Raw genomic sequence first — 26,003 nt, 5'->3', positions numbered from 1 at the left:
AAAGTGGAGTGGACTGAGGCAAATAGAACCGTTACAGAGATCTGAAGGGGTGTCTGAGTGGCAAGGTGCTGTAGTGTAGAACAGTGTAGCGTAGTGGTGCGATGTGCGAGACTCTGGCTCTGGCTGAGGTTGAGGCTGCCCACAGATCAATGTACTGCAGGGCTCACTACAGCAGGAAGAGGAAAGGACTCTTTCACTCCACCACTTCAGAAAATCATATTCTCTATTATTCATTTCCTTTGATGTTTTACTGCACTAATGGCATAGCAAGGCGCTCCGTTCAATATTATCACTCCCAGTGAGAGAGCGAGTGAGACAGGGTGAGAGAGGGAAAGGGAGCATTTGGTATGTTCAAATGCTGTTTCTCATTCAACTGCTTTGATTTCCATTCTTCTTTGTAAGCTTATATCTTTTTTTGGTGCAGAGATTTTAATGGTGGATGATGGCGTCTGTATACCTGTGATTATATGTGCTGCTTCCTTCATGTATCGCTCTCTGTGTTGTCTTCATTGTTTGTTCTTACTCCTCCTGTAACTGTTTGCCACCTTCTCTCTCTCTCTCTCTCTCTCTCTCTCTGCTACTCTTATTTTTATCTCAGCATGCTTCATAAAATTTTCATAAATATACTGCACGTTTTTTTTTTTTTGTAACATGTAACAAGGTGGGATAACATTTTTCTGTCAGCACATCACTTTGAGCTTGTATTGTGTTTAACATTTTAAGAGAGATGGCTTTTGACAAACACCTCCACTAATCTGCTTTCAAATATCAAATGCATCAACATGTTAAACAGCAATTAGTCTTTAATATGAATCTGGGGGGGGGCTTGAAGCAGGTAAATCAAATTGCATGTCTCGACCATATGAACACAGACACCCCCCACCCTCCACTCCATACCAATGCAAATTCTTGACAATCGCTAACAATCTGGCAAGTGTCAAGCTCACAGGCTCGTCGACGGATCATGACGTTCTTTAATGATGGGGGATCAGTGGATGTGACGGTCTAAGTGGAGAGCCCCAAATCCCATCCACACAGAGGAGGATACACTCGGAGGCACATGTGGCATTAGAATGTAGTGTGACCTATATATGGCGGGTGCTCGGCAAAAGTTTTAGATTTTTAAATAATGAGGTGCCGGCAACCGTGTGAAGGTTATTCAATCTTAATGTCCTCCTATTTCTGACAGCCTCCCTCACTCTGATAAAGGAGCGTACTCACCTTTGATCAGGCCCGCCGACATGTGTCGACAGAAGCTGCTCGCTGGTTAAAATAAATTCTTAATTCGAACTTGGGGGTGGGTGGTTGTAGGGTGGGCTGCCAGGGAGGGGGCATCATAGGATCAGGATCTCTGGGAATGATGGGGAAATGAGGAGATGGGTGAGCTGGTAATAATGTTTTCGACACCAAGGTCTTTCATTGCACAAAGAAAGACTCAGGCGAAACCCTGATGGAGCTAGACGCGCTGTATCTACAGGCAAGTAAGAGCATAGCCCTCAGTGATTTCGTATTTTTCCAGCTCAGTGTTTTGGGGCTGGATTTGAATGAATTTCAGTTTAAAACACTGACATCCATCACATGTTGCGTTTCAAAAATTGCTTGTTACCCAACAACAACTTTTCTGGGTCTCTTTTCCTTGTTCTTGGCATTCAATATTTTATTTCATCTTTAAGCTTAGGGTTAGACATAAAATCTCCAGTGAGGTTAAAGGCAGGGTTCATGGTGAAAGTTAACTTTCTAAATGTAAATTATATGGAGTTTAGGATTTGCAGCTTGGCCAGACTCTTCACTTTACCTCTTCATATTTTTTTTCCCTTTGAGTATTCCTGCACAGTCATACCCTTCCTCCTCTCCCTGTGGTCAGTGTCTCCACCTGTCTCAGTGTGTGGGCCAGACAGTGGGGGACAAGTGGTGTAGGCTTCCCTGCTAGGGACCGTGGGTCCCTGGTGGGGCTAATGGAGCAGAGAAGAGAATATCAATTAAAAGGTTATAAATATTTAAGAGCAGAAATATTCAATAATATAAGGGTGGGGGGTCTAGGGGACTCCTCAACTTACAAGATGAAAGTTGTGGCATGATAAATGTCACTAGACACCATAAGAGACAGGAGTGCGCATGATGGATGGACTCGGATCCACAGACAGATATTACATGGCTCTAAAGATGTCAATCACCATTCAGATTTCCACATTTTATTAGTGTAGGACTGATTCGCTTTTAGTGCAGTAAAGACTGCAAAATTTATCCTTAAAAATCTTTCAGTCAGATCTTCATTATATTCCCCTCATGAATAATTTCTCAGTCTGGGCTACGATCGTCTTACTTTCGAGCTGACCTTATCAGAATATGGATCAGCGGTCAATGTAGCTTCCCTCTTGTCCTTACCTCCAACACTAATATTGTCAAGCTGATTAACAAAATTAAAAAGGGATGTTAGGCATGATGAAAAATCCTCACTATGCCACACATCTTCCCCTCCGTATTCCACATGTGATTGTCAGCCTTTCCAAGCATGCTGGTATTGATCTGCTGTCCAGCCTGTAGAGACTGGTAGAAGAGGATGTCCTGATCTGATGGATTACTGTATGAGGCCCAGAGGCACAGGAACCTCAGTATTGACATGGCTCTTTAATCCCAGGGTTGGACGTGACCTTGCCGTGTCAAGCCATCCCCCTATTCACGCTCCCCCAACAACCCCTCCACCCAAACATGTAGCAGTTTACACTTCCAAAGCTGCATCACAGTGGAGCACCGGAGGTCACCCAGCTCGACCAAGAGCACTGACACAGCTTGGATTCACTTGGAAGCTGGAAGTTACAGCTGAAAGTTGTCATTCAAAACAAGAGAAAACATAAAAGCTCTTTGGGTTTTAAGCGCATAAATTTCACAGTTGCTCTGAATTGTTCTTTCGTTTGGTCATTATCGTAGATCTATTGCCCGTGAAGCATTGTGAGAATATCAACTTAATATGAAAAACAGCATAAAGTGCATCTGAATTCTGCACTAAGAAATGTAGCTTTTATATCAGAAAAATAAAATGCTTAAATGTAGCCATCATTTGTTTCCCTGACAGGACCGAGTTGTAATATTAGAGAAATTAATGATTCATAAAGGCCGTTGGAAAAAAATATCAAAGTCTTAACCTCCTCCACAGGCACCCTGTAAAAAAAGACACAAAGTGTTCACATTTCAGTACATATTGTGAATTCTGTGTGTGGATGAATCATAAGTCTATATTGTGTGGCTTTTGGCCTCCGTCAGAAGTGTTTCCCCCAGAGCGAGAAAGGCCTGCATCTGTGAGGATTGGGTTGGGATTTTCATTTTCTTGAAACACCTTCTGTTCTGTTCTGCATGGTCCCACCAGGGACCACAGTGCTGATATTTTTAGAGGGCATGTTCCGAGAGCCTCAGTCGCCAAGAGGGAAGGACAATGGAGGGTGTGATGTTACATCAATACTTGGCGCAAGTGGGGGAAAGGAAAAATCCTGGGTGGCCTTGATGAGTTCTGGAACGCCTTTCCTCAAGGAATTTCACAGTTTAAGAGCACCCTACAGAAGGACTTAAAATGGCTGCCCATGTCTATATACACATGTATATACACCCACACCTGCACACATCAGTGCCACACACTCCTTGTCCTCAGGCACTGTTAACTGTGTTCCAGACTAAAAAAAACAAAAAAAAACAGGCTTCCTCCTAACGTCCCCCTCCGGAGTTTCAGGACAAACTGAGGAACACTTGCATCATGTGGGACTTAAAATGGCTGCCAGTGAAGTGCAAGGGCTCCTCTCCCCCACAAAGCCTTAACTAGGGTGACATGATTGTTTGATTGTAAGTATGGCTTTTTAATCAGTCTTATTGTGAAGTGCAATGGTCACAGCAGGGGAGAAAGAGGGCTGCAGGCCATGCTGCCTATTTATAAGGCGCTGATGCAAGCCAGTTTCGCTTTACAGTCCTTCTGAACGAAGATGTTTACGGTGAGCTGTGAGTGAACAATGCGAGATTTGATTTGTTGTCAGAGTATTTTAGAATCACTTGGAGAACTTCAGGTTTAGACTGATATTTTGAAAGATGATTCTTAGCCGTGGTTGAGGGGTAGTCAGTCGCCCACCCCTGGCACTGCTGCAGCACAAAGCCAACAAGAGACAAAACTGCAGATGGATTGAAGAATATTGATGTGCGCGACCCGCGGCTGCCTGCGAGCAAGGCTGAATAATTTAGGGAAGTGTGTGTCGTGACGACAGCCTAACACACACCAATCTCAGTTTTGTGTGTCTTCCTGTGCTACGCTCCATACATCCACAGTTCTGGCTTAGATGTCTGGATAATATGGCAAGGTCTGTCTCCTCTGATAGACGCTGACTGATGCACTTCAGCACGCACTGGCGGAATTTCATATTTCTTTGGTCCAGCCAAAACTGCAATCCAGGATTTATTGACTACACATATTCCCATCAGTCTAGTTTCATATACTGAAGTTTTGCTTGGGTGAAGCAGGGCAAACACAACGTAAAACCATTTCTAATAACAGAGCTGTGTGCATGTGTGTGTGTGTTAGATTTGTGTGTGTGAGCATTGTGCCACCCTGTCTGTGTGTGCCTGTATATCTCTCACCCTCACCTGCCCAACAGTTCTGTTATGGCACGAGTGGTTGAGTTACAGGGGCCCAAATTGAACCTGCATTTTTATTACAGCTTTTATTATTGTTTTTATTAAATCCAGAGTCTAGAAATCCATTTTATTGTCACCCAGAGGAAGCTGTAGTACTTCACTGTGTGGGTCACCCCACTGACTATGTGGTGCTGTCATTTCCTGTGGCTCGGCAGATCCGGAGTGCGCCCTCGAGAGGGCGGCGGAGGATGGTGAGACTGGGCGTCTGAGGAAGAGGCTGCTCTCTCCAGAGGAAGGAGAGGAGGGAGAGGAGGAGGACGAGGAGCCTGCACTGCACAGCTGCGACAGCTGCCGGCAGGTGTTCGAGTCGCTGAGCGATCTCACCGAACACAAGATTAATCAATGCCAGCTGACAGGTAAACAACGTTCAGCCCACCGAGCCTCCCCTCCACTCTGCCACTCAGCTCTTCTCCCACTCCCACCCTCACTCTATGCCTTCACCAGAGAATATGCCACACTATGTGTGTTAGTACACTGCGCCAAGGGGAGCACAACAGCAGACTACCACTTTCCTTGGTAGACATCCAACAGCACAGACACACACAGGCCTCACACACATAGCACTTTATTTATATGTGCTGTACATCAATATCCACAGACGTGACATACAAATAGGCCTCCATGTGTCCTTATAATAGATCACTGTAGGCTACAGTATATGTATTTATAGTATGTGCATTGTGTCCTTCCCTGTTTCACTGTAACATTTTATCCACCACTATACTAATTCTAACATTTCACTAGAATGTAACATGCTGCTACGAGGTCCCACAGTAACCAGACCACCAACTGGAAACAGATCCTTGCTCCAGGAAAGTCCCTCAGCTGGTCCCAGTGCTAGCTAGCTCCAGTAGTAATACCTAATGGGACTGAAAGAGAAGGATGCCATTGGCAGACTGTGTCATTGACCTGTTGATGGATGAATAGAGCTATAAATATCCTGACAAGGTGGCAGACAGAACTAATGATGTGAACTGAAGGTTTCCATGTGCTTCTCCTGGACTTGCTGTCCTCCTTTACACGTCCTGATGGGCCCGCGTTGAGAAACACCATCTGACACACATTTCCCAATGTTTGGGCACAGAGCTTGTCTCTTCCCTTTCTGTTCAGTAACAGAATATGATCAGGCTAAAATGTAATGATCCAGTTTCTGATGTAGCACAGAAGCTTCTGTTTATCATTTCAAAGCAAATTCAAAGCGCTGTGCAAGAGAAAGTTGGTGTAGTCTCTGTTTACATTCAAGCACAGTTTGATTTCATATTTTGCAACCGACAATCAGCAAACCACAAATTATAGGGTCGATATCCCATGAGTTTGACAAAGATTTTCCATTAACTGAAAGATGGTCTCACAGTCTTGTGTATGTTTGTGTGTGTGTGTGTGTGTGTGTGTGTGTGTGTGTGTACAAAGTGTGCACATGAGAATGCTATCATGCCTCCATTGGTGTTAATTTAAGCAGAAATGCATGCATGTTCATTGTAGGAGTGATTTCATATGTGCAGGCGTGCTTGTTTACTTGTATGTGTGCCTCGGGTGCACTCATGTGTGCAAATTCAAAAAAAAGTGACGCTCAGTCGACTAAAGGTGTGAAAATCAATGTACTGTTCACTTTCACATGACTGTCATCCAAAAAAAAAAATGCATTCATTGGGTTTGAGGGAAACTAAGTCCAGAACCTCCTGTCACCCTTTTTTTCAATATAACACCCAATTCCATCAAGCCAACACAGATTTACAGACAGTCTGTTTGGGGAACCTAGGAAGTAAAAAGGAAAGGGCATTATTTAAGACATAGGGGGACATGTCTGACTTAAAATTCTCTCTTAATTATACTTATTGCGTAGTGTAATATTCAAGAAATGTCAGTAATGTTAAAAGAGTTGTGCATTTCATTCAGGGACAGGCCTTTTATGTTCAGCATTGTTGTAATGTGGTCATGACTGACTCAGCCATATTTTTCCTATAATTAAGCCTGGCTTTTATAAATGTCAATCTTACGGACAAATAACTCTTAATTGCTCGATGATGAAAAAAAACACACTTTGGATAAGAGCCCCCGTGGAAACCAAACAAAAGAATCTAATTGCCATTAGGGTATTGTGATTGTGCAGAAACACTCTATTAGTATTCAAACACAGTGGGAGAAAAGAAACTTCTAGATGGCATACTAAGTACTTTGAATGTGCGTATGTGTGTGTGGGTGTGCGTGTGCATGTGTGTTTGTGTATTCTCTGGAATATGGGAGGAGATTTCCTATGTGGCATTATGTAGACATCCATGACCAATTAATCTGCCTTACATCAAGTCTCTACTCACAGATGGATCCTTTATTAGAACCATTTTCTAATCAACCACCAGCACCTGCTAAATCCTCCATTTTTACAATTTCAAATGTTTTATTTTTGGTAAACAAATTGCAGAGCTTGACTGGAACCAATCCACATATGGAGATTTGCTTTCTGCTTCCTAACAGAACTCAGATCGGCTTTTTCCCTCCAGCTGATATCCCATAAGCGTATACAGTGTCTTACCAGACACAGAGATGCCCATATACGTGCACCGGCTCACATGTTTATGATGGGCCTCATGAAACTATGTGTCTATGTGTCTATAGTGAAGCACAACAGGAGTGAGACAAAACAGACTAAATAAAGTCTAAACAGATTCTAGCAGCATGTTGACCACGCCCGATGGACAGAAAGAAAGAGAAAGATGTTACATGTCACTGCGATCAATGGCGGCCATTGTCTCCCCCCCGTCTGGCAGAGGTGTAACACCTTTCCATGCACTTAAGCCGTGACCACTGCAGTGCGCTAAGGGAGCGCATGGGTATGGATTGCCTCGTGTCCCCGATGCGATCGGTGCTATTGATCGCACTAATGCTGGACTGCGGAGGAAGGCGAGAGCCTGAGAAAGGGAGCAAGGGAGAAGGAGGGAGATGGGGAGAGAGAAAAAGAGAGAGTGCTGCAGGAATGCGTCCCCAGGGAGCCCGTCTTGGGCTGGGGCAGGGCTTCAGGAATGCTCCCCAGGAGATCCCAGTGAAGGCTAGGGCAGGGCTGGAAGAATGCTTCTCTAGAGAGTTGAGAGTGGAGGCTGGCTGGGGCAGGGCTAGAGGAATGTTCCCCCAGAGCACCCCTTTAACTCTGGGGCAGAAGTGGAGGGGCTCCGTGGGGGGAGAGCTCTCCCCCGTCCCCCCTCCGGCTCCAGGATGGCTGCGGATCAGGTTTCCGTGTGGGGATCAGCATCCTGCCGACAGGGCTTTAGGCTGCCCTGGGGAGGAGACAGGAGGCTGGAGGCACTGCTATTCCATAGGCCTTTCCAAAAACACTTCAGAAATGCTTTGTCTCACTGTCTCACTGTATTGTCTGTACACCCTTGTATTGTTACGGATCCTTCATGGAGAAAGAGAAACAGTGTCTGTAGTTTGACTTTTGTTCTTAGTTGGCACAAGACATGTTCAAACGCTGGATATGAGATTGCACTGGTAGGCAAGGAAACATGCCTTCAGACCTACTCGCCAAAGAAATACCTTGCTCCTCAGCTCATTTCCACTTGTGTGTACTAGCTAGCCCACACTGTAAATAAAAATAACACCTCTAGCTCAGAATTTAATTCAAAAGATTGCATTTTCACAAAGCCTTTCACTGTCACTTCTCCAATTCCGTCTCTCTGAAGGTATTTGAATAGCCTAGTGCACACATGGGCTGTCAGCCTGGTGGCCATTCTTTCATTATGGGTCCAGCTCCCTTGAGCAACACCTTTTCTTGTGTCCTTCACTAGAGGAGGGGCATGGCTGCTCCCCCCAGAGATATCCGTGCCCTGCTATTTTAACCCTCTGTGAGATGACCTTTTTAATAAGTGTCTTTCTCTGTTTTCCTGCCGGCCACTGTGCGAGCAAACAGAGCATGTCTTCTGCTTCCCTCAGATAAAGGAATCAATCAGAGAGGGTGCAACAGAGAAAGAGAGAGAGATAACTGGGCCATATATGGATTTATATTATGTAGATTTCCCCTTTCTTCTCCCCTGTAGACATTACAAAATGCACTCAGCTTCAATAAAATACATTTCAGATTTATGAGAAAAATACAAATGAAATACTAATACTCAGTGAAAAACAATAAGGATCCCCCCCCCAACCCACGATCCAGAGGAACGGTAATATGATAGAATAGTTTCGACAAATTTCTAATATGAAGCCTCTCTTTGCAACGGGTAGCCAGACAAATTTTTTAAACCCACTGACATACTGTATGCCCCCCCCCTTTCCTTCCTAACCACGACATGTTTGTTTGAAGTGTTTGAATTCATTTACATCAAGTCTTTGGGTCAGCAGCATGGAAACATTCAGTAATACCCTCAACTATGAACAGGCTCCTGGCAGTCCGTGTTTTCTACTAACTGTTTCCAAAAGGCTCCTATTGGTTGTACTGTTTTTTTTTTTTCATCTAACTTTGTGTATTGATCCAACAGCTGCTTTGTGGCTGCCAAGAAGAATGTGCCAAACTGCAAAGACTTTATTTGCTTCAAAAGGGCTCACATAAGAGGAAAGCGACATGAGCAAGACCTGATTAGCCGAACTCTGAGCCACTGCCGTTCATCAGAAATTCTGCTGTGTTTTTGCCCGGGCGTCTTGCGACATCCTGGTACAAAGAGCAGCACACTGATTACAAGGCTTTGAAAAGAGGAGAGGCGGTCAGGGGAGAATAGCTACTTCTGGCACAACGCAGCCACTGAAAAGAGACCTCATGCTAGAGTGAGCTCTCAGAATTGGGCTTGAGTCTTTCCTGTGTGTATGTGTTTGTGTGTGGGGGGGTGGGGGGTGGGGGCATGTTCTGTGTGAGTGTCTACGGGAGAAAGAGAAATAGGTAGGAAGAGAAAGAGAGGGAGAGAAAGAAAGGGAGAGAAAGGGAGTATTAAAGTAGATGTTTGACTCCACAGCGTAGCATCCCTGTGCATTTCCTCTCTGTGCGACAGTGCCAGTAACGTTAACAGGAGTGTCATTAGGAATTCAAAGCATATGCCCTCGTGAGGACGCCCTCTTTCTTTCTCCCCTGTGCTTCACACCGCACACATTATGCACTGTATAAAGTATTTATTGGTCTTTGTAAGACAAGGGCTGCATTTTCTGCAGAAAAACAATCAAAATAAGAATAGAGGAGCCTTCGTTTTATTCACGTGTGTGTGTGTGTGTGTGTGCGTGTTGGTGTGTGTGTTCAAGGTAGAAATGACAATGGCCAGCACTGCTGCTCCTTGCCTCCCTTATATTCACATCCCCCTCTATCTAACACACTCTGTCTCTCATGTACTTGCTTGCTCAATCAGTCATCCGCTTAGGCATGCAAACACACACAGACACGTATTAACGCGCACACGCGAACACATGCTCCTTCGCAGCACCTGCGTGCTTGCACTTTGCATTTTAGACGACACATAATTCATCGCCCAAGAGGCTGAACACACGCTGTGACTTTATCCAGTTGACCTCTTTCTTAAGTAGGTAGCCACAATAGCAGGGATGACATGTGGACAAAACAGAGATAATCTCATGTACTCACCCAGAACTACAAGCACTGAGTGAAAACACTATATCAACGACACTGTTATTTCCCCCTCCACTTTGTAGCATCCCTTTGAAACTACTGACTTCAGTTGTGTGACAAAGACCTGGCCATGGAGCGGTTGTCTCGGTTTCTCTTGCTCTCTTCATCTCTCCCTGGCCCTGGCTCTGCCTGCTCTTTGTTCACTCTCTTCCTCAGCCTGCAAGTCTTTTTCAGCGGCACAAGCAGAAGAATGGCACATTAAATCTTAATAGGACTGCGTCTGGCCGTGTTGAATTGCAGAGCGTGTTAAGCCGGCGCTTTCCTCCCCCTTGGCACACGCTCGTGGAAGTGGAAAACAATTGAATAAAAGAAACCGCTCCCTCCCTCTGTAGCACAAGTGACTTCGGCTGATCTGCTGAAGCTATGAGACTGAACTGACTCCGGCTCACAAATGGCTTAAGCCCTTACTGAGAAACTAAAGCATAAATTACATTAGTCTGTTTCCAAATGCAAAGACATACATGGAAGGTAGACACAGGATTTACCTGACCACCCACAATGAAGCTGTTGCATATTCCCTTCTCCGTGACTGTAGGAAAACACTGTCATAAAACTCACTACGCACAAGATATTACTCACTACACTATTTTCAGAGAAATGAAACAGAGTAGAGGAGGACAGATCTAGCCAGGAGAGATGAGTGAAATGTATGGAGACATGGGAAGGACAGACGAAGAAGAGGGAAGTTTAGAGTGAGAAATTGATAGGTAGAAGGAAGTGCAGAGAGACACACAGTCAAGGTAGGGGAGAGCCATTCTGGGCAGCAGCAGAGATGTGAGTCCAGGCCTGCTTTGTAAGGCAGTCAGAGGTGGTAATTAGCTAGTGATGAGTTGACTGGTTGTGTGTCCAGTGCACGGCACTGCTGGGTGGGGCTGTGGGAGGTAGATAAGGCCAGCAGTGGGCTTATCTCTGAGAAGGACAGGCACCAGGCCTGCCAGGCAAATCCACCCACAGACCAGCCGCATTTTATTAACAACATCATTAATGCCAGACAGGTTATGTGCGGTGGCTCGGAAGAGAGACAGGAAAAAGTAAAAAACAAATAAAGTCTCAATTCCTGCTTGGCTGGCCGGTCTAAAGTACATAGGCATCGGTTGACGTGTTTTGAAAGCAAGGAGCTTGTGGAGATGTTTACCAGGTAGGCAGCCAACGGAAGGGCATGGAGAGCGAGCTTGGATCTTACCTCTGGGTTTTGCTCACTCTCCTCTGGGTCCCCAGAATTCAAATGATTTTCTTTTTTCTCTTTCAAACGTGGGACTGCTCACCAGAATAATGATGAGGCAGATACAGAGAAACATAACTAGGCACAAAGAAAAGGCAAAAATGTATTTTAAAAACTTTATGGACATTTTCTTAGCTTGGTTTTCTAGCAAAATGCTTCATGAGATGTTGAGGGTGTCTTTTGCTCTTCTCTCAGTCTGCATGGTCCAGTCAGGTGTGCAATGTTTCAGGTTATTTGAACCATTTTAATTTAAAGAATACTGTTAATGATAAAAATACAATTTCATGTGAGAATGCAGTTACACTGAGAAGTTTTTTTTTATACTTTTGTTTGCAGTAATCTTATTTCCTTTGATCAGATGGCATCTTAACAGGTGTCTGGTGTGTGGCAAATGAGCATTCACTCGCTCTGTCTTGATTCTATAAACAATCATGTGAAGTGCGTAACATGAACGAACACTTGGTTTGTAATTAACGGTCTGTATTAGCATATCAAATGCTACTACTAATTTACACCAGCGGTTGACAGGATGTAACATGGCTTTGAGACAAAGACAAGTTCACCAATCAGCATGTACCTTATTCACAGACACCTAAAAGAAACATGCACAAGTTTTTAAATTGTGTTAATACTCCCTACTGAAAAGGTCATAGGATTTTGCTTATGTCTGCATGGAAATGTACTGAACATTGATCCCCATAGGGCTTTTTCCTTAGATGGCTTTTGCCAAACTCACCAGTAATGGGAGGAAGGGAAGGAGGGAGATGGAGGGCGGTGGAAAGAGTGACCAGTCCGACAGGTTTATGTCTCCCTGCAGGCTGAGCTCTGTGGAGTGGGCCCACAGGAAGGAGAGGAGCCAGCTGTGACGGCATCCTGCTAGCCACTGTGGTTTAGGAACTTTGGGGTTACACTATCACCGACTCAACATTTCCCCCCTCTCCTCTACCCCTCCCAGGGGTTGTTTTTGTTGGCCAGGGGGTAGTGTTTGGGTGGGGGCTGCTGTGGGGCTCTGTGGAACAGCCACTCCTATACTTCAGGATATGAGGACTTCAACCACCCACAAGGACAGGGATTCTCAAATATCATGTGAAGTAACACTTTTGTTTCTCAGTGCTAATTGCCATTTTCGGACTGGAAGGTGGGTTCATAAATTTCGTTTTATGGGCAGGATGGGTGTTGTTTAAGGTCTCTGAGGCCACCAGCTGGACTGTGCTTTGGTAGCGGGAACAGTGTGTGTCAGTACAGAACGCAGTGGCTTGACAGTAAAGCCATGCTACCAGGTAATACAGATATGTCCTCTTAATGTTAAGAGCAGTGGATAGTGGGGGGAGGGGGGGAGAGAGGGGGGGGGTCCAGCACCGCTGATAATGTAAAGGTCATCTAATCTATTCCACCTCCAACCTGCCTGGCTGATCAATCATCCTTGAGGAGTCAATCGATTTGATCAGAGAGCCTCTCCTACGAGATGGCCTCCCAACGAGGAGCTGGGATTCTGCGGCATGCTGCAGAGTGTGCCAGCTTGATACATGTCTCTGTGATAAACCAAGACATTAAAATCCCTGATTAAATAGTAACTCGCCACCTGTGGTAGCCATTCTCTAAATAAGCCACTGATTTAAAACAGCAAAGAACATCTACTGTTACTATCACTTCATCCTGTTATCAGGCTCATTCTATATGCGATGCATGTACTTTAAAATCAGATCAACAAAATCCTGCAGGACTGACTGACAGCCAAGAGAGATTGGGTTGTAGTAAACAGAGTGGTAATCTTTATATTAGGGCATTATGTGCCCCCCAGTCAAAGCATGATGCATCTTTCTCATCATGAACTTGGTTTGTAGAACATACCCCACAAACAAAGTCAACAGACAAAACCATCGAGTGATTGGATTTTAATCCAATTGCATTATTATTCCGGCCTCCCATTGGCCATTCATTACTCTCACATGGAGCCTGTGTGGGTTGTTATCACCCAATCAGGCTCAAGACTGTATTCTGGAGAGCATGCTTTCGTTTGCATCCTTTAAACCCTGTGAGCCCTCCCTCTCTCTGGGCCCGCCAACGGAATACCTAATTCCAAAGTAAACTGATTGCTCTCTCCAACAAGATTACGCTGTGATGATGTTAGCCAAATGAGACCGCTATTCGGATGCAACCAGGGCTGGCAAGGATGCTTACCGCAAGATGACTGATCAGCATGTTAAGAGAAACGAGTTTGGAAAAAAAAAAAAGAGAGAGGAGAAAACGAGGGGTAGAAATCAAAAGAGTGTGAGAGAGTTGTGCGCGTGGGGGTAAGCAGAAATGTAATTTGCTTCTCACCTCAGGCGACTGGGCTCTGAGGCCAGTAAATATGCAAACAAGCTGAGCCTGGCCATCAATATGAAGACCCTAGATGATTACTAATCTCCACTGCAGAAGTAGATTGAGGTCTGTACAGCAGCCCCATGCAACATGAGGAAAAAACAGAGGGAGGTTAGAGTCCAAACTAGATCTCCATATTGGCCCCCAACAGAGTTATGGGTATATTTGACCTTCACTTTGAGATGTAATATGCTGTTTATGATGCATACAAATCAGCAATACAGGAGCATTAAGTGTCTTAAACACATATTGCACACATTTTTGAAATGACCCATTAATCTTGCATCATTTTCTGAATATAATGCAGAAACTACTGCCATAACTTCTCAGTAACTTTGAACCTTGTTCTCAACTCGCCCCAGTCTTTTCATCATGCAGTACCCCTTGTCTGATATGAGCTCTTAGACGTGAGGCACAGTAGTTTACCAGCCCATTGTCATTCCCCATCCGTAATCCGGGATAAAAAAAACCTATGGGACATGGACCAGGCTGGAGTCATTAGGTGTGTGCGTGGCTTACCCAGACAGCCAGATAAACCAGATGCCTCGGGATGGCCAGGGGTCATCTCTCTGTGAGAACACGTTGTTGATGTCCTTGTTTCTCTCTCTAGCTCTTCTTCGCCCACACTCCTTCTCTCGCCCCTCGTCATCATTCCTTCCTTTCTTCCCTTCTCTTCCTTGATTGCTGTGCACAGTCATCACAAACACAGAGGTCCGTGTTGGAGCTTAGCAGTCGAAGAACCTGTCAGCTAAAGGGAAGAAGGAAAGACAAACAGGGGAGTAGTCTGTGGCCTTAGGTTGAATGCCTGAGGGTGTACTACGTGTGGAGGATAGTTAGTGCAGAAGGACGCACCACAGTCTGCAGGTGAATCCTCTCATTTTGGGAGACTTAATGCATTTGAATCATCACCTCTAGGGGGTAGTGTTATGACTTTCTGTTTCAGAAGGAACCTTGATATAAAATGCAGCAAAAGTTGTGTCTTACTTTATTTTTTTATTTCTAAATACAGCAGGAGGGCCATGTAAAAGGAATATATATTCTAAGAATGTCTTCCCAGTCTTAAACATAATTGACTATTCCTTGTATTTTAGAGTGTGTTTCCAGCATTGAGCTTTACCCTCTGCAGTGAGTGCACAAGGCTTGAGGATGTTTACCTGGCATGGTGCCTGTTGTAGCTGCCCTCCCGTTGAGGAAAAGCAGGTCAGGCTATAGCTTTGTGTTTGTTTGTTTGTGCATGTGAGCATTTTTGGGGGTGTGTATGAGTGTGTGTGTATGCGTATGTGTTTCTGTATGTATATGTGTGCAGTATGTGTATGAGGAGGAGCAGGAGATCATTAGGATGGAAAGGGTCAGAGAGCACATTACATTCAGCCAGGAAAAACACAAGACGTATCTCCAATGTAAGCATTTATTTTTCAGGAGCAGATAGGATGTGCAGGTATGGGGATGGTGGGTAACTGGACTCTCAGTCCAACTGAACCATCCATCTGCTCAGCCATCAATCTTCCCCCTCTCTATCCCTCTGTTCATTTACTCATCCAGCCATTTATCCATCCTTGCCCATGGCCAAAGGGCCATGTCTCTTTGTGGCCCTGATAATCTGGACCAATTTCCTCTGCAATTTATTTCCCAGCCAACCACCCACCTGGTCAAGCAGCATCAGGCTTCTCAAGGTAGAGCCACTCATCCCAGCAAGCCCCTTCCCACCAATCACATCCTGTTTTTTTCCTCCTCAAGCCTCAGATCTTTTGTCTTTTGTGTTTTGAAGTTTCATTTCAGTACTGGAGTAATGCCACCTTTCCTCATTCTCTTACTGTACTGACACCACACACCAGCCGCTGTTTACCCCCTGTGTCCTAACCCTTCTTAGTCTTTGTGTTCTATTATCATCTTCCATTTCTATCCATAGCTCTCTCTGCTGCCTCCCCTCTTTCTCTTTCTTTCTCTCTCCCTCCCTCCCTCCATCCTGTCATGGCTCCTCAGTATTCTGCTGCTGTCTTGTGTGGAGTGATTTTGCCCAGACACGTCTGGCTCTGGGTAAAGTGCGGTCCCCAGAGAGCGCGCTCTGCAGCCCCCAGGTCGCCGGCACCATGAATACATTATGATCCCCATTTCCATCCTGTTGCCACGGCAGCACTTTTAGAGCCGCAGGGCGATTAAGACGTGTGCTGTCGATACCCTGATAGGAGCAGAAGTTGGATCTGGAAGCTGGCCTTTGATCAGATTCCATCCTCCTGCCTGCGATTGGTGGCTTCAGCACAGGAAGACAAAGAGGTCTTGTGGGCTTTTTATTGGTTTGACAAGCTCACCTGCTGTACATAAGCATACCATGCATCCATCCTCAAGCTCTTTTTCCCACCTCTCTGCTTTATCTTTGTCTTTCATGCCTGAAACCATTTCCCTCCCTTATTCTCACTTCCGTTGCTCCTCCCAATCGCCGCAGTTCAGCTAAGGCAGCATTATACGCAGTCTCTCTCTGCTCTCTGATATTCTGCTTTCCTCACAAAGGAAGCAACTCCCTTACCTTTTATTGTTTCCTTTTTTTCTTTGGGGGATGATGTATAAAACATGGTGCCTCAGGTAGAGGATGTTGGGTAGGAAGCCATGTCCCCCTAAATGGCCAGCCGTGTGCATGCGCCTAACACTTCACTGAGCAATCTGTCAACATGTCAGCAACACATGTTTTGTAAAAAGCCTCTGGTGGGAGCCAGGGGAAAAAAGGCACTCCTGCCAGACCAGAGAGGAAATGCTTTTTTCTCCTCTATGCAGTGGATTTTCTATTGCTGGTGCTCAGTCCCACGGGCCCCCCACCACCACCCTCCCCTCCCCCCCACACATACACCCGTTGTCTGCACTTCAGAAATTTGAACTGGGGACCCTCGGGGGGGTTTACTGGGAGGGTGGGGGTAGGCTGCGAGGGAGGGGCTCCCTCTTTTTCAGAGCGTATGAAATTGTGAAGGTATATTGTGGCAGGTCCCCAAGCGGTCTTTTCTAATACCTGAGTTTCTGGCGAAGCTGGAAATTACCAGCGGCTCCCCCGAGGGACGGCTTTATCCACACCAGGAAGGGGAGCAGAACTCAGTGGGGAGGTTACTTAATGCATGGCTGAAATAAAAGAATTTCTGAGAGACAGAGGCTGAAAAGCTAGCTTTTTTCTTTTTCAACCCCCCCCCGTTCCCTCTCCCTCTCTCTTTTCCTCCCCAGTAGTATAGTTTACTACTCTCTGCCTTCTCTTGAAGGGTTCTAGTTTAATAAACTTTCAGAGGATCCTGCTGGTGCAGACAGCTAGACAAATACCCTTGTGTGTTCTCTTTTGTCAGAGATACAGCTTTTTGTTATGTTCTTGCAAATTTGATTTCTCCCTCTGTCTTTCGTTTTCTCTGCCGCCCTCTGTCTCTCTTCCCTTTCTGCATTTGTCTTCATCTCCCTCGTCCTCCTCTCGCTTTCTGTCTCGCTCTTCGATACACATGCACACACTACACAGACACACACAAAGTCAAACTCTGTCTCTTGTGGTTGAGTTTATTGTTTGGTCTGTCTCTTCGTTCTCCCCCTCTGTGCTCCCTTTTGTTTTCTGTATGTTTTGTTGTATTGTGCAGAGAGACTGAGATGCAGATAGAATGCAGACAGTTTGCCCTGGGTGAAGAGTGCGCACAAGCACCCTCGGTGTCTGTTTAACAAAACACATTCATCTATTTGCACATGACCAAATGTATAAAACTCTACTTTTTAAGCACAGGGTATGAGGTGTTTCTCATCAAAGAGATTTAATGTATTATGTTTTGGGGGTAATTTACTCATCCCTCTGTATGGCCTTATTTTCTGCTTACTATATGCCAGGATGCCCTTTTCCTTGGTAATCAGCACCTGTATCTGAAGTCCATGGATCATTAATCTTGCCTTGTTCATAACCTCAAAAAAACAACATAAAAATCTCATCCTGTGTATGAAATGCCTCTCTCTCTCTCTCTCTCTGTTTCTTTCTTCCTCTCTCTTCCTCCCCCTCTACTGTTGGTAAATAATTCAACCTTTTCCCTGTAACAAGTGCTGGCCTTAATAGGGAGCAGTACCTGTAGTTGGGATAAACAAGGCAGCAAGCCTCACCAGTGAAACAGAGGGATTTGGGCTTCATGAGGGCAGAGGAATAAGTCGTTTCCTTCTGAAAGGCAGAGTAGACTGGCTGACATTAATTAAACCCTATAGGATAAAGGTTATCTGAGGCCTGGCAAAGCAGAGACCGTGCATACATGCGGGATGTTATGTCTGCCGAATCCTAATCAAGACTTCTTGTTGAAGCGACATGTGTGGGCTCAGGCATGTGTAATATGCTTGGTATGTTTGCATTATTATGTTCCAAAATCTGTGTGTCCCAGGGGGGCATTGATGAAAAGAAGTTACACCATTTCTGAAGAAAGGCAATAACCTCTTTGGCCCTTCATCTTCAGTTGCAGATGCTAGCTGAATCCAAGCAGAGAGTTCTCAACACTTTAGCTACCACCTCTACAACATTTTTAGCGTTCAACACATTCTTAAAAAAAAAACAACAAAAAAAAGACTGAGGCAATTTTCTGGAGTTCCATGTTTAGAAGACATTGTTTCGCCCACCATGATCTCTGGTGGGAGGTGTGCCTCCTCACCAGAGATCTTCCCATGGTGCACCTGTGACTGAGTCACCTGACCCCAGCTTCAGCATGGCGCACGGGTGCCATGGCTCATGTTTTACAAATTACCCAGGGGGCCATGCACCACCTCTGTGCCCATATTTCCTCCCTGCTGTATGCATAGAGCGTGGGATTATATTCCCCAACGCCAACTCCTCCCTCAGACAATGAACAGCCACAGAGATGACAGTCACCTCACTAACCCAAGAACGCCAAGGAAAATACAAATTAAGAAAGGGAGAAAGCAGTGCTCTGACCTCCTGGCTGCCTCTGTTTGTGCTGGATGTATACTAGTTAAAGAAAAAACAGCATGGATCCTGTTACCAGACGGGTAGGGCTCTATGTGTTATGTGTGTGTCATCACAACTTCAATGGTAATCTTAGAACATCTCTTTCTCTCACTCTCTTCCTGACTCGTCAACTTATTTGCATGCCAAATTTAATTAAAGGTCACCTTACTGGTAATATTCTCTTGATATTTAAAATAGCCAAGTAAGATCTCATTGTCTTCCGTTTCTATATTAGTGGTACAGTAACACTGGCTTTTCCACAGCGAGAGCATGTAATAGTAATGGCCGCTCCTTTCATATATCGATAAAAGCTGATGTCCTCTCGTCTACAACAGTGCAATGAAAAGTAATTAGCTGATATGGATGTTACTGTCAGTGATAACTGATATTGGGGGACTATTACATTCACTCTCCTGAATGATGATCCTTGAAATGGCTTCATCACAGTAAGCTGCACTCTCAGATAGAAGTGAGATCTCCACATATTAGAAGGAAAACTTACAAAATTGTCACAATATCCACTTGTCCTATCTTTCTTTTTTATGAAATGATTCATCTCTCATATTTGATTTATTCACATTATGTTGTTTGTAAAGCACATTTTAATGTAAAGTCATACTAGGCGTTCAAGATTTTCCTCAAGTTTATTTGTATTAAAGGGATGATAATTCATATGGGAGTGTTGGTTGGCAGTCAAAGCAAGTTCCTCTCCTGAGAGAGACATAAATAGCCTCCCAGGTGGTGGTGTGTAACTAAGTAAATGGTTACTAAGCCAAGGAGTGCTGGGTCTATGTAAATAGGGCAAGAAGAAGTATCCGTTGAGGTGCTGGAGTGAGAGGAGGGTGGTTCAAGGGTAAGATGAACCTCAATAATCTCTTTTAGGGATTTTTCTACAGTGACCCTGAAAGTTTTCCACTAAGTACGTCAACATGCAAACTTTCAGCAAAACAATCCAGGGGAAAAGTTTTTTTTTTTCAGCTGATAAATAGATAAACAGGAATAAATCAATGTGAAGTGATGGATGAATAAGTAAAATGCCCTGTAGTCATTTGTCTGGTTGTATTCAGGCCTCATATTCCAGCCCTGTTCTGCAAATGAAGATGAGGTTGAGGGCAACGAAGGAACTGATTCATTTGGTGAGGCGCTTGCGTGTGTGTATTAGTGTGTGCACGTGTGTGTTTTCATAATACTTAGCAGTATTAAGATATGATGATGAGCTGCTTGGATACCAGCAGAAAGCAATAGAAGGGGAAACAAAGCAAACCCCTAAATCTGTCTGCCATTTGCGCTCACATACTGTACACACATGTCATGAGTATTCTGGCACAGTTACTGGGCCAGGGAAGTGCTGGTCTGGGGCCTGGCCCATTCTCCAGAGACAAACCCCCCTCCCGCCCCCCGCTGCCTCCTCCCTCTCCGCCCCCTTCCCCCTTCCTGTGCAGTCTGTGGACACAGTCTGAGGCGACAAGGTTGCACAACAGCTCACAAAACCTCCACTTTACAAACATGATCATAAAAAAACACAGCCTGCCATTAGAAATCTGTTTAAGAAGAAAAAATAATTAGGAGGACTGTGATAATTGTGTCAGGGGGGAAATACATCAGACGCATTACGGGAAGAACCAGGAAATCTTGCCGTGGCTTTGTTACTTTGCTGTTGGTTCAGTTCGACATTGATCCACCCTTCCATCTGTCATCCTTTTCCTGTGCTCCTTCTTCAACTCTCCATTTCTTTCTCTCTTTCTTTCTCCCTTTCTTGGATTCGAGAGTGGAGGAGCCTTCTGGCTTTAACAGAGAGGGGATGAAGATGTTTATTCATCTGGAGGGTATTAGAGCCATGATTAAGGAGAGGAGGGAGTAGTAAGGCTGATGCGACGTCTGCATCGCTCGTTCGTGGGCCGCCTGCGGGATTCTGGCCAACACACCAGGAAATCAAGAAATGAAGAAGAATGAAAAAACTTGTAGTGAAATTCGATTCTCTCGGGAAAGGACAGAAGTTTAGATTTTAGCCGGCTCACTCTCTCATTCTCAGTCTCTCTCCCTGTCCTCGCGGCTAAGCTAATTATTAATGAATGCGGTTTCTGTTGAACCTTGGAGAGGTGTCAGTGCTGCAGTCACTGAGGGTTAAGAAATCTTGACATTTAAGACAGGGATGCATGAAAATACATCGTCTTGCTTGAGTTGATGCTTGTTTTTCTTCCCCTCCCGCTCTCCTCTCCGAGATGCATGTTTTCTTCTCCCTCCTGGGCTGTCTCCAGTTGTTTTACCACTGACAAGCTGGGATGGCGTTGAGGAAGTATCAAATAGAGCCACAGTGTATTAATCAGGGGAACTGAGGGTCATGGGTCAGGAGGCAGGGTCAGGTTTTTCTGATAAATGCTAATGCTAAAGCTAACACAGGAGTCCATTGCCAGGGTTGTTTGTCCATATGCATGTGATTTTTTTTTTTTTCATCCTTTGGAATCAGAAAAAAAAGAGGTGTTGATACAAGACTTTTTTTATGGGCATTTGGCAGACAGACTGCCCTTTTTAAAATTATTCCCAGTGTGCTGAAACATAGATCCAAGTGTCTGAAGTTATCCTCAAAAAGTGAAATAACTCTTAGTTGAAGACAAGCCCAAGTTTTATGGGTCACTATGAGGTAGTTTGATTAAAAAGAATTAGACCCTATTTTCTAAATGCACTGGGTGCTGTGCTTGGTTTTACGTAATGGATAGTGTCTCTTGAAACTTGCAGAGTAAACCCTATTTTAATGAAGCAACCATAGGGTAACTCAGCATATTCCTATATGCACATGCAATTTTTTCTTTCCAATAGATCACATAAATCACATTTCCATTAGTAACCAAGAGTGGAGAAAAATAAAAGGGCATCCAACTAAACTCTTGTGCTGTAAGGAAATATAAGCAGAGTATGTAGCACAGTACAGCACAGCGCCGCAGCAGCTCTCACAGTGGCTGACTGGCTGACTGGCTAGCGGACTGTCCACTGGGTCCTGCGCCTGGCCTGCCGCAGTGTTGAGGGAACAGCACACACACACATAACACACAGAGGCTCCCCTGCCTATTGAAGCCCAGCCCAGCCCAGTCCCGCCTGGCCCAGCACTCCCTTAGAGCCAGTGCAGTGAGGCAGGCGGTGAAGGGGCATGCTGGGGGACAGATTGTCATCCTCCTTTCTCCCCCTGGGAGGCTCACTGTGGCTACTGGTCCAGCCAAGGCCTGGGGAACAGCCTCCTTCCTGTTTGTGCTGTGGCCTACCTGAAGTGGTCAACTGTCCTTCCTCTCCACACCACCAGCCGTTCTACAGGAGATGACACCACTGCCACCATCCTTCTCCCACACACAGACTGCTCCACCTACATTACATAGCTCCAACCGTCTTGCTTTGCAGCACCTTTAGGTCTTATCTCTGCCAAAGCCTAATAAGGCTTCTTTTTATAAAATTATGAATAAATACTCCAATGTATATACTGAGCATTTACAGTGATGTAGTTTTGTTATAGTGATAGTATCTCTGCAATTAATACACATTTATTAATAATTTATTAAAAACACTCCATCGATTAAAACACTATTACAGTACATTTCAGGTAATGACATGCATGCTGTGTATTTTGGTCCCGGTATGATTTGTGTTTAATAATTCAAACATGAGGAAAATTCAACCAAAACAATAGAACATCAACATTAGCCCACAAGCTCAGCCACTGCACTCTGAATAGTAATCTATTATGAACCCCAAATTCACCTTTCTTGAATAATATTGTAATTAAATGTCTCAATTTTTTTTCTCATCTCATTAATTTCTTTTTTCTCTTTTTGAAAAAAAAGACTTAATTTTGAAAGCAGCAAAATGAAGCGCTCCTGACAATTTAATTTCTTGTTAACCCTGACTTTGCCCTGCCCTGGTGTAACACTTGCTTCTCTCACAGAAAAATATACAGAGGAACACAGGCAGGACCGAACATGATAATACAAGACAACCTTCTCTACTATATAGATGGCTACTTTTATTGTAAGCCTTTGTTCAAGTGAAATGTTGATTTATCAAACAGTTAAATATATACAGTAATTCTTTACAGGCCTTTTCAACCCTATCTGGCACTCATGTTACAGTATGTGTTAAAGTGTGTTGCTGACCTCAGTGACCTCAATGTAATAGCATGCAGTTGTTATGGAGGATAAGAAATGTGTTACCCATCATTAAGTCATCTCTGCCGTGCTTTCAGAGTTCAAACATTGTGGTTATGGATTGTTATGTGATGCTAATTTTCACAGGAAACATAATGAGGCAGATCCTGCACACAGCACAAACATCCTCTTTCATTTTAGAGCCTTGTCGTTATTTTAAGAAATGTTATTGATTGATTAAAATCTTAAGTATTGATTTCAGGTTGTTCATGTTGAGCGGAAAGACATCAGTGTAGCAGGGACACATCTCTGTGATAAGTAATGGAATTCCACTTTTCACTGTGTCTCACTATCATGGAAAGAAAAAGCCTAGTAAAGGATGACTGGCGCCCTACTTTTCCTCCTCTGGCCTTCCATTTGTCTAACTTTCCTGGGACGCCACTGGGGCACTGTGATTTCTGGGACAGTGACCAAGTGCTCCTGTCTGAGCTGGGGGACGTGGGTAATGTGGACAAAGTAGTTGACAGTTTGCCGCTTCCCCATGGTTGAGAGACAGAGCCATGAGGGCCAGAATAATGGACACCCAGACCACAGAGTCAGGACAGCGCTTGATGTTCCAGCTCTTTGTGTCGGGGCCCCGTGTGAAAAAATCCCCCTTGACTGCAGTTTGGGTGTGTGTATGTGTGTGTGTATGTGTGTGTGTGTGTGTGTGTGTGTGTGTGTGTGTGTGTGTGCATTTCTCTTCCAAGTGTGTGTAGTGGATATGTGTTTTGTGGTGCGTGTACATGATGTTAGGCTGGAGTAACTCACTGCTACGGCACTGATGAAACCGCGGGAAGTGAATCCTCATTTCATCCACTGTTTTTCTACCTCGTCCAGTAAAAGATAGCACCCTTGTTCTCTGCTCCTCCAGTCGTCTCACACAACCCCTCATTCTCATCCTGCAGCATAGTGGATTTGATTGATCTGTAGCAAGGGGGGAGAGGGACCTGACATTTCTCAGTGATGTGTAAAAAACATATTGTGTTTGCTAAGAAGAAAAAAAAAGAGGACGAGAGAGAGACAAGCTGAGTATACACAACACACACACACACACACTCACACACAATGCTATATCTGAGGCTGAGAATGTAATGATAAATAGCAGCTACTTTAAATACTTCTACTTGTGCTTATTTCTGTGTGTGTTTGTGTGAGTGTGTTAATCAGCTGCGTGATGCAAAAAGCCATGTCTAGCCACCTGGCACTTTTGTTGACAGCTACTGGGAATTATCAGTGTTTCATTTTGACTGGATTTGATGTCTTAAAACAGGGATGTAGCAGGACTACTGTGAGTAAAGCCGAGCACTAGGCCTCTTCCAATAGCTCTGTGTCCTCTGAGCTCTCAGTCCTGAATCAACTGAGTGATTCGTTCATCTGACTGGAATTAGTCCCAGAAATTCGACATCCTCCCTCCCCTCGCTCTCTCAGTCGGGGAGATTGGAGTCTTAGCTAATGTAAAAATTTCTCTCCCCATCTCCTCTATTAGATCTTAAGTGGTTGTGTCACAAACAGGGCCGTACATGATAGTGTGTTGTTCAGACACACGTTGCTATTTGGGCATCAGAACAGGAAAAGCGTTGAGATGACACATGCATTGTCTCACGGGAAAGGCTCACTACTTTTCCCAGTAACTGTAAAAAGATCCCCTCTCTGAATATGAAGTGGGGTCATGGTGTTACATCAGACAAGTTGTCAGCTTTTTGTTTATTCAATGAATCCCTAATCCCCAATGTGCCACAAATACACTCACACAAACACATCTCTTATGACAACCACTATGTACAGATCTCTGGTACAACACACAGGAAGACAAGGTTTGGCGGCTGAAAGCACGGGCATGCTTTGCTTCACTGGAATGGCTTTTGAACAAAGTCTAGCTTGCTATAGAAGTGGAAGATGAGTGATAGCAAAAACACTTTTCTGATAAGATAAGGTCCTGGACCTGGATAAGAGTTTGGCTTCCTAAATAGAAGAGATGTATTCTGTTGCTGTCAGGCAGCGATAAGCAATTTTGAACTCCTTCCAGGACCTCAGACACGAAGCAGTGAGTTATTCCCAAACCAGGGTCCCTGAAAGGTTTCAGAAGGGAGTATAACTGTGGAAAAAAAACAATGAAATCACACATGCCTGTTTATCGAGAGTTAGCTTTGGGCAAAGTCTGCGATCAAATGTCAAATTCTAAGTAGGTAGGTAATTACGTAAGAAAAAAATTCTTTATTTTTTACTTTATTTTTTGAACTTTTCAAAATATGGTTTACAAAGTGTTTCATAATACTGAAAAGGCCAGTTCAGTCCAGGGATGGTCAGCATTATTTTCACCCAGCTGAAATAAAAACATCAGAGAACGTAAGTCTGTCGGCTGAACAGACATCAGCGTGGTGCTGATGGTTGTCAAAAGACATTTCACAGCATTTTAAAATGGCAAGACACGCATGTGTCTGGGTTTGAGAGCAAAAGAACACCTTTGATGAGCACTGTGCGAACAGATTTTTATGGTATTTTGGCAAAAGGTCATTTCTGTTTGAAGGATTTCTTACAGTATTTACACCAGATGTTAAACTGAGTATCTTAGCTTTAGCCTCAATATATTTAACATGAGAACTGATAATGCCTTTTTTCTCTGATTCTTTTTTGGCACTCATACGTGTTAGGCATTAAAGTTTTCTCAAATTCCATCATATCAATTAAATTGTTCTACCAACCACACTTTCACATATACAACTGGAAGGGGATTTTACTGGCTTTGAATATGGATAACTTTGTACGTATATTTTATTGATTGTGCTACTGCTGAGCACACCAGCCATTAATATATTTGAAGTATTAGCAATCCGAAAATCACGTCGCCTTCCTTCTGATCTTGCTTTCAGCTCCCACTACGACAGAGTGGTATCTGCAAAGAATTCAGTTGCTGTAATTCATTTCAAATTGTGAGTATCATTAAGTATTAAAAAAACAGACAAAACATTTACCACCATATGTGCTATACAGTCCAAAGGGAAACTATGTCATCAGGAAAATTAA

General features: G+C 44.3%; 1 protein-coding gene across 7 annotated transcripts in view; it reads left to right on the top strand.

The window, feature by feature from the left end:
• Positions 1-26,003, top strand: part of znf521 (zinc finger protein 521) — a 90,503-nt gene that overhangs the window by 10,171 nt on the left and 54,329 nt on the right. For all 7 annotated transcript variants that reach the window (XM_071490838.1, XM_071490837.1, XM_071490840.1 and 4 more), the window contains exon 3: positions 4,827-5,027. Coding sequence is in view for 3 of the 7 variants with exons in the window: in XM_071490835.1 (XP_071346936.1) it covers positions 4,827-5,027 (201 nt within the window). In the remaining 4 variants the exon portion in view is untranslated. The remainder of the gene's footprint in view (positions 1-4,826; positions 5,028-26,003) is intronic.

The sequence above is a fragment of the Trachinotus anak genome, unplaced genomic scaffold, assembly GCF_046630095.1.
Source record: "Trachinotus anak isolate AG129_WGS33_773 ecotype Australia unplaced genomic scaffold, CSIRO_AGI_Tana_v1 ptg000012l, whole genome shotgun sequence".
Lineage (NCBI taxonomy): Eukaryota > Metazoa > Chordata > Actinopteri > Carangiformes > Carangidae > Trachinotus > Trachinotus anak.
This window is presented reverse-complemented; position numbering and strand designations above follow the sequence as displayed.